Source organism: Neopsephotus bourkii, unplaced genomic scaffold, assembly GCF_033783945.1.
Source record: "Neopsephotus bourkii isolate Nb327-2 ecotype Australia unplaced genomic scaffold, CSIRO-AGI_Nbou_v1 NB_196, whole genome shotgun sequence".
Taxonomy (NCBI): Eukaryota; Metazoa; Chordata; class Aves; order Psittaciformes; family Psittacidae; genus Neopsephotus; species Neopsephotus bourkii.
In genome coordinates this window covers 9,430,693-9,440,168 of record NW_026900709.1, presented here as the reverse complement: position 1 = coordinate 9,440,168, position 9,476 = coordinate 9,430,693, and the positions used below count along the sequence as shown (strand labels likewise).

Below are 9,476 nucleotides of genomic sequence, written 5' to 3'. Positions count from 1 at the left end.
AGCTGTAAGAAAGTCAGAAAACAACCAAACCCAAACCTGACTCTTTCTCCTATTAATAATAGTTCAAGAGCAGTTCCCCTTATAGCTACAGTGTGTTAAAGAGTATTTCATAATACTTTGTAAATATACTGGAGGAGTGATGATTTTTACTACCATTTATGGCAAAATATAACACATGACATTTGGGAATACAGACCAGAACAAATTATCGTTAGATTTTAAAAAGATGATTTTTATTAAGCACAAACAGCTTTTAATACATTATCAATACAAATAGGAAAACATCTGTTTAATGGATTTAATATATCAAAGATTTGATGGCAGGTTGCATACTGGCACAATAAAAATGATATTTTTTTTTTAAAGTATTTCAAATTAAAATTATAGGGTCACCACTGCCTACGCTGCAGGAACTTACCTACAGTCTAAAATTACTACATCACCTGGGCATAGAGGGAAGCAAAGAACTACAATTTCATAATATGGAACTCCTAACACTTTCATTAGCACCATTCAAAGCTTGCATCAGCTGTTTAACCGAGAAGCAGCTGACAGGTCAGGTAAAGCTTTACAGCAAATTTCAGTGCAAAGTTTACAGTTCCTTTTCATAAGATACTTGGAATCTATGGTTTCATAGCATGTTAAATAATTATGGCTTGATAGATGTACAGTGTTAAGATGCTGAGAACATTTACTTTGAAAAATAGATGATACTTATAACAGCTGTGAAATGCATTTTAATATATTATGCCAAATTCTGTAATATTCAAACAACATGCTGGATTACAAACTGAAGTCCTATTATGAATTTATAGACAAGGGTCAGTATTAGCTCTCTGGGGTAGTGGCTTCTGGTTGTCTCAGCTGCTGCTTTTTCAGGCTAACTAGCTTCATCTTCTCTCTAATGTGTTCTGCTGCAGAAGCCATATCACTTGGGCTCCCAAAGTACTGTTCAGACCTGGAAAAAAAAAACAAACACAACCCCAAAAACCCAAACCCAAAAGTTATCAGTGAGAAGCAAGAAAGTAAATGAATATACACATTAATAGCACTGGAAAACACAAAGCAGATAAGGGAAGAGAGGCACTTTTTTTATCTTGAAATCTAAAAGCCACCTTTTAAAAGGCTTTGGAAGACTCAGTGATGAGACTTAACGGCAGATCTTGATAAAATTATTACAAATGCTGAAGTACTAGCATTTGTAATATTTTTTTTTAAATTTGTAGTAATTTTCTTTAAATCCAAAAAATTCTCTCAACAGAAGGTTGAGAGCAATGAGGCACTGGAACAGGTTGCCCACAGAAGTTGTGGATGCCCCATCCCTGGAAGTGTGCAGGCCAGGTTGGATGGGGCTTTAAGCATCCTGGTCTAGTGGAAGGTGTCCCTGACAGTGGCAGGGGGGTTGGATCCAAACCATTCTATGATTCTAACAGCAGGGTGCTGTTCTGTAAGTGCAACTAGATACTTACTATTTTTTTTTTTTACCTCCCTTCTCTGGCTACCCCCCAAGTCAGTCTGTCAGTTTTAAGTACTATGACAGTCAAGGACATCTCTCTATAGATGTATTCTGAGGCTATACAATTGCTGCATTATTGAAGGACTCTGTGTGTGAAGTCAGCCACATGCTGTCAAATTACGTTCCCTGTTTCTCAGACTGAAAAGAACACATGGCTGTGTAAGTTGATTTCTCCCATTCAAATACAAAAAAAGAACAGCTGAAATGCTAGGGACACCACTAAGCTGTCAGCAAAATGAGAATTGGAACAGAATACATGTTTCAGAAGAGCAAGAAATGGAGGTAGGACAAAAGACTTCAGACAGAGTTGGTGGGGAACAGGCCTTAGCGGACCAAAAAGTTATTTCACAAAGGAGTAGACTAGTTTGATTAGAGAGCTCCAAAGACAACAGACTGCACAGCTGCACATGGGATCACAGCAAGGGTAGATATTTTTCCTGATGCAGAGTAGAAGACATGAGGAGGACAGGGAACAGTGACCTGGTCTTCCAAGAAGATACTGACAAAAGTCCAAAGTGGTGAAGAGGGTAAAGATAACACTGCCAAGCATTTTGTGCCATTTTGTGTGTTTCTTAAACTGTTTCTACTAATGAGCGAACCCTTTGTAACTTGTTTGTTTAATGCTTCAAAAACAGAATGCCTAGGGATGATGAGCCAGGGATCCTGGGATTTCAGACAGTTAAGATCTATCTTTTGAGAAGGCGGACACACGGAACTCTGCTGATACGCCAGAGGGATCAGAAACAATGTTCAGGATTCAGACAACCTAAAATACAGGCATAGACATACCTATAGTTATAGGAGCATTATGTTAGGACTCAAACTTCAAAGTGTGCCAAACAACATTTCATGGGGAGCTTTCCCGGGTTTTAACGTTTGTTTTTACCGTAATAGTCTGTCTGCAAATTACATCTGTTTTATAAAAAACAGTTGTTAGTTTTACCAGGTCACTGAAATCTGCTATGCAAAAATTAAACCAAAATATTTCAAAACCCACAAGACTTCTTGATCAGTGGCTTTTTTTTTGTTTTGTTTTGACTCTTCTGTGGGTTGGTTTGTTTGGGGTTTTTTTTTGGGGGGGGGGGTGTTATGTTTTTTATCTCACTGCTATAAAGTCCTCACTACTTGTTCAGGCCCGTGTCCATCTCCCATGGGCAGCACTCCTTAGTGAAGGAAACTATACTGCATAGGGAACATGAGATTTTGGAAACAAGATGACAGAAAATTGATTTTCATGACCTGCTTCCTGTAACTGTATGTTTCAGATTGATTTCCTGAAATCAATAAATGCTGTTGCCTGATATCATCTCATAATGTTTCAGCCCCTAATTCAAAATACTGATTTCAAATCCCATTCATTATGGTGTGGGATCCTACACATGGAGGGGCTAGTTCCAAGGCTTGGTTATACTGAGGTAGAAGAAATTAACTATACCCTCAGCATTGCAATGCACAAGAGTATTTTACTAAACATAGAAAACTGAGTTTTATTATGTGGAGATTCCAAATTCAATTTGCTTTTTTAACTCAAGACAGCCACCAGTTTTAAATTAGTATTAATAGTTCACAAGGGAAGTACTGTTTCATTTGCTGAATGAATCAAATGTAGATTTATTTTTAATGTACTGGCTTAGAACCTCAGATGGACAGAATTGCAAATAACTTTTTTTCATGAAGAAGAGATTGGGACATTCTTTCGTTGCTTTCACACACTTTATTGGTGTAAAAACTGCATAAATCTTATAATTATTGAATGTAAAAAACTCACTACTTTAAAACAGTGGGCATGTGGCCTTTGGAAAATTTGGAATTGGACCTGCCTACTTTCTGTGAAAAGGTAGGAAAGAATTTTTACTGAGTATTAGCATGCTGCCTCTTTAATTTCAGCAATAAGCATTCAGGATTCTTCTGCATACCAGACTATTATGAAGCTTAACCAAAAGTGCATTTAAAAGGTGTTAGAAAAAACATTCTGCATACCCATCAGGATAAACTACAGGCACTGTTAGTCTGTCCAATAGTGATTTCCCAACTGCTTCAATTTCATCAAATTGCTCCGTGTCATTAAAAGCTTCAGGCTGCTCTGGACATTCTTCCAAAATCTATTAGAAAGAGGAAAAAAAAGAAAAAAAAAAAAAAAGGAAAGGAAATACAGAGTAGAACACACAAGGGATAGCAGCATGTAGGGTTTGTTTTTTTTTAAGTGCCATTAACTGGCATTGTCAGCGCTCTTCAAGCATCTACACTGCCACATTTATATGAGATCAACTGAAATATTTGTACAATTCAAGAAAGGAAAATGTTGATTAAGCTATATTGAGAAAATAGTCCAGGACTACCACTGTTTTGTACTAGAACGTTTTACATTACTCCTAAGGGAACAAAAATGAAAACAGTCTTGCTAGACAATATTCCAGCAAAAAATATAAAGTGCATAAAAATAATAACCTGCATTACGAAACATACAAGACAGTCATATAAAACCGAAGAACATGGATAACAAGGGTCCCTTACAAGCTATTTCAAAACTAAAATCCCCATCTGGCACAGAAAAGGTAGGATTAAAAAAAAATCTGAACGCCAGTATTTCCAGATGGGATGGAGACCCAATACCACTACTTATTTCTGTATTTGCTTCCACTTCTCCCTCCAACACATCTTACTTTTTTCCAAAGCAACGAAGATATTAAGAACGCATTTTCCTCACAGACTCATCAATATGACACAACAGTGCTAGGACAATAATGTTTTTGAGTAAGAGCATTACTACTTCAGCCATCCTTTTCCTTGTTTTAAGCTCACGATTGCCTAAAACCACAGCAATTAACTACTGCAATAATGAATGAATGCTCACAATGTGGACTGAGATAATCAACTTTTTCAGGAGTTTATGAACCACCAAATTCTAATTTGGTATCAACTAAAATCTTTCTCAGGCACCTCTGGCAGCATAGATGATCTATTTCTACTGAAAGCAAGGAGCATATGAATCAGCTTTGTATCCACACTCAGAATGAATTTATTTTGAACTTATTTTAAACGTGCAAGACTGGCACTCTTTTGCAGTTATATCAAATTTTGTTGTCAACATTAGATACATACACTAAATTGCTTTTCTAAAATGTATCACTTCACAAAAAGAATGGTTCCTGGATGAAAAGCCCTACTCTCATAATCAGCTTTAATGGATACTGTCCTGAATTCATGCATTTAAGAAATATCAACATTTTCCCCCTTCAGCAAGCTGCTACTGAATAGCAACTGTTTCTCAGAACAATATTCATCCTCCTCTGTGGCTTCTAGCATCATCCAACTGGGGACAGGGGTGAGATATTTGGTTATAGGAGTTTGAAAACCATACCATACCAAGACATGTTTTGAAGAAAGCATGCTGAAAACCCTTCAAGCACGAAATACCAGATGCAGCAACACAGTATACATAGAAACTAAACTGGTTGCATTTGTTTACACATATTTGAAATGCAGATATCTTAAAAGGCAATACTCCTTTTAACTCTCCAAAACATCTTAAATGACTCCATAACTTTGTATTATACCTTGCACAAAAACACAAATCAAAAAGTGCTCCTTGCCTTTAAGAATTAGTCTAACACACACAAATAAATGCTCATACCAATGTAGGTATGCAAGCCATAATTACATTTAGCACTGAAATGAAAACTTAGAAAAATATGCTTAAATTCTTCTTTCTGCATTTTTTTAGTGTTTAGAAAAGGGGTATTATGCATTGACAACTTCATACTTGTTACCTTTTGTTTGCTTACATTCTGATGAGAAATTTTTCTTCTTAAAAACATGACACTCACCTTTTCAGCACTTGAATGAAACGCAACAGCCGTTTCCAGCCGATGTACTCTCTCCTCAGAAGTTACTGTAAACTGCTTCCACACTCTGTTAAGTCTTGGCAGCGTGTCCCCCGAGGACCTTGAGGTGCATCGTAGGGACTGGCACAGGACCACAGTTGCCTGCAGTAACTGTCTCCCATAATCATACGTACTCTAGAAGTTGGAGGGGATGCGAAACAAAGTATATATAAAACCTCTGCATTTAACTTAGGAGCTAATTAACAACTTAAACCAAGAGCAGACAAGCTTATGAAAGCTCCAAAATATAGGTCCACAAAGTGGACCTATATTGAACTCATCTGGTCTACTAGAAAACATGGCTGAAGTATGAATAAAATCATAATGACCAAGCAGCATATTTGCTCGTAAGGAAAAAAAAAAAAAACCCAAAAAAACCAACAGATTAAAAATAATTCTGTTGTCTAGCATTCATACTGGGGGAAAAAAAACAGCTTCCTGAAAACTCTGAATAGCTGCTTGCATCTACATGGGATTCTCAACATCTGCTGCAATTAGACTTTCCTAAATGAAGTACATATCCATAAAAGCACCTGAAAAAGGCCCAACTTGCACACTTTTTATTCTTAGGTGACATTCTTTCACAGGTACCTGGTATCTGTTTGCATAATCAAAATTTTCAAACAGCTGTGTAAACTTGCCCTATTGCTTCAGTGAATTTTAGCAGACTCTTGTACAGCAGCATTCAGCTGCCTTCTAGTCAATAATTAAACCTGTCAGTTCTGTTCACGCACTAGCTGCTAGTACCAGAATTCCTTGTGTGAGCAGGACCATCACACATCAACACTCAAACATCTAGAAAATCATTACAAAGACAAGCTCTGTTTCATGAAGTACAGCCCAAAATAGACTAAAATTAAGTGGCTTATCTGTATTTCAGTTTTTCAAAAGACTATTTGAAATATGTCTTTTAAGAAAAATCGATGTGAACTTAATGTTCCGTGGTTTGCACTGCCCATGAGAACTAAGGTAGTGTAAACTGCAGCATTGCTATTGTTGGTGGAACTTCAAAATCTCACTAAGGTGATCACCAATTCCAGCAATCACAATTACTTCATTCAAGCACTGAAGCAAACCATTAAGACTAGTAACAGATGTTCCATGATTATTCATACCAGTACCAATTCTATTTAGGAATCTTCTGAAACTGTACAAAACCCATATAGCTAAAAAAAAAATAAAATAACTCATTTCACCTGTGCAACATCAACAAATTTTCGATGTTTCTCCAGTAAAACTTTTGTTTCTTGAGCATCATCTCCCAGTCGGATATGTGTCTTCAGCAGAGCATCCAACAGTTCACTTAACCATTCTACTGCCTGAAAAAGGTAAGTTAGAAGAGTGAAAACTAGAAAATAACAACAACAAAAAAATCCAGAAGGCTGAAGTAACTTCAGTACTAGCATATACTTTTGATACAGAAAAAAGTTCTCATAAAGATCTCAAAGAGATCTCAAACTGGTAGTTCATGCATGCAAATCACCAGGTACTCTTGCAGCCATAGCTACATCCTTTATTTTCACCGTACATATTCACTAAATATGACTATATTTGAAAGTGACAAAAATAACACTGTGCAACTACCAACCCCCACAAATTTAACCAGTGAAAAACCAGGATGATGCAATTTTGTAGAAATTTCCATACCTGAGCAGCATCCTCTTCACATTTAAATAACTGTACCATCTGAAGCATCTTCAGTCGCCGCACATCCACCATATCTTCACACCTTAAATAGTAGCACAAAATGACTCGCCAACACATACATAGCAGAGATAATACACAAATTTTGACAATGGTTTCAGTGAACAGTATGAAAGTGTTCACGAAAAGGTGATTAAAGCATTTTTGTACTGCTTATCTTGGCCAAAATATATAATGCCTCACATAATAAGAACAGGCAATCAATAGAACTGATCACTACAACCCACAGAAATCATGACCCTCAAGACTCCAAAGGTTAAGCTATAGATAGCAATACCAACAGTAGCTACAAGGCCTTACAACAACACTGGAGATTCCTTACCTTGCTGCACTTGTACGATTTGCCACACAGATGTTTATGTGGCTAACACGGACTCTACCCTATCAAAGCCTAGGTGAAAGAAAGCTTACTTAAACCTGGCATGATTCTGAATTGTACTGTGAGCTGTCAGCAAAGTTTCTTGGCGAATAAAATGAGGACTTTTTTAAATGTTAATACATCTTTCCATTTTTCTTTTTAGCTAACTTAAGATTGCAATAATTGAACCTTTATATGATGATGCACTTTGCTATAACATGTCAGGAAGCATTTCAAAATCCAAATCTTGTAAAACCTAGTTCTAATCCTCTTGTCACATATTAAATACATTTTCCAGTTCTTTTTCTAGTTAGAATTAAAAGTAGCATTGAAAGTTCTTTTCATAGTGAGAGTTAAGCTAATGCATTTAGCAGAATGACCCTTCCACTCCAATTTCAGAGCCTGCTAACTAGACAGCAAGATTCCAGATCCCATCCAGTGCAAAGGAATTAGTATTGTCAAAACCAGTTAGTACTATAAGTGAATGCAAAAACCAGTACCCACAGATCTGTTTTTTTCAAGCTAGTTGCAAATATAAGCACAAATATAACAGCATGCTACATTCTCCTACATGTCCCATAGGACTGCGATCCTTACAGAAAGGAAAATCATTGCTCTAAATTTTCAGGAAAACAAAGTATGGGTTCCAGAAGCATAACTAAATCAGAAAAATACCCCTAGTAATAAACATTACACTACATGTGCATAAATAATGAAAAACATTCAACAGAAATTGAAAAAAGTGTCACAAAAATTACTATTAAATGCTACCAGAAGACAGTAATCCTTATTGTACCTTTTTGCCTCTTGTCCAAGCTAAAGAACCTTGCTTAATCATTCATCACCTGGAAGCTATTTCATACCTTTGCTGAACATTTTATTGACTTTTTGATCCTCTAATTTACTTCTCACAATTCTATATCCCTTCTGAGAATAGGGACCGGAATTGTGTTAACACATAAAACAGACTACAGATCTATACAGCGACAGTAACATTTTCCTTTTAGTTTCCTATTTATTTCCTAATAATCCTTAGCATTGTAGTGGCTTCTCACAATATGACTGAACATTAAAGCAATTTTTGCAGAAATTTTCCAATGTTTATCTCAGTGTTAACAGATGGTTCAGAGTCCATTACTATGTATATAGTTTTCCCTTCTCCCATGTGCATTTCTTCTCTCAGCACTAAATTCCAACTGCTCTTTTATTACACTGTGACACATGTTCCTCTATAGCTCTTCACAGTTGGCACTCTGAACACAAGTGCTGCTCAAGTAAATAGGATTCAGAGGACATAGTTAAACCAGTACCTTCTCTAAGCATTACCAAAAACCATGGTTTCTTATATAACTAAATCCTAAAAAGAACAACCTGATGCTCATTATACCTTGTGTTCTCTTGAGGTACCTTTTTGTTCATGCATTTGCTATGGAAAGTACTTTATTGTCTTAGGGGTTCCAGCAGTAAGTAACATCACCTGACTCTTCTGCACCACTGAGTGGGGAAAAAAGGTAGTACTATAGCTAATCCAGTACTACAGCTAATCCAGTACTACTGCATCTTTAAGAAGGAAAAAAAAAAGTTATATAAAATATGTGACCTTTCAGCACACAAAAATATTATTAGTAGAACTGTTATTACCTTTGTTTTCTAAGCTGCATATCTTCCATCACTCCCTGGATATGGTCCACGTTTTCTTTGTTTTCAATGGTCACATCTTTTCCATAGGCCCAGGATGCCTGATTAGATATCTGATCAAGAAGACTTTGACCTTTCTCACGCAAGCCTTGCAAGCCTAAGTCTAAAGAAAAATGTAGAAAAAAGAAAGAAAACAGAAGTCAATGGTCACTTTTATAAATTTGGAGGGTTCTTTCCCCAGGGAGCTGAAATACAACAGAATCTGAGATGGAAAACTAGAAAATGAAAAGGACACTACTACCTGTCTTCCAGCACCCTTTCCAACTTTTACACTTGAGTGTGCATTTGTCCATATTAACAAAGAGCAATCACTTTG

General features: G+C 36.5%; 1 protein-coding gene across 5 annotated transcripts in view; it reads right to left on the bottom strand.

Moving 5' to 3' along the window:
- Positions 1-211: 211 nt before the first annotated feature.
- The window catches only part of SESTD1 (SEC14 and spectrin domain containing 1), a 58,693-nt gene continuing 49,428 nt past the window's right edge, over positions 212-9,476 (bottom strand). For all 5 annotated transcript variants that reach the window (XM_061379355.1, XM_061379345.1, XM_061379362.1 and 2 more), the window contains 6 exons: positions 9,104-9,263; positions 7,048-7,129; positions 6,597-6,719; positions 5,344-5,535; positions 3,497-3,618; positions 212-958 (listed from right to left, as the gene is read on the bottom strand). In XM_061379355.1, coding sequence (XP_061235339.1) covers positions 829-958; positions 3,497-3,618; positions 5,344-5,535; positions 6,597-6,719; positions 7,048-7,129; positions 9,104-9,263 — 809 coding nt within the window. In that variant the 3' untranslated portion in view covers positions 212-828. The remainder of the gene's footprint in view (positions 959-3,496; positions 3,619-5,343; positions 5,536-6,596; positions 6,720-7,047; positions 7,130-9,103; positions 9,264-9,476) is intronic.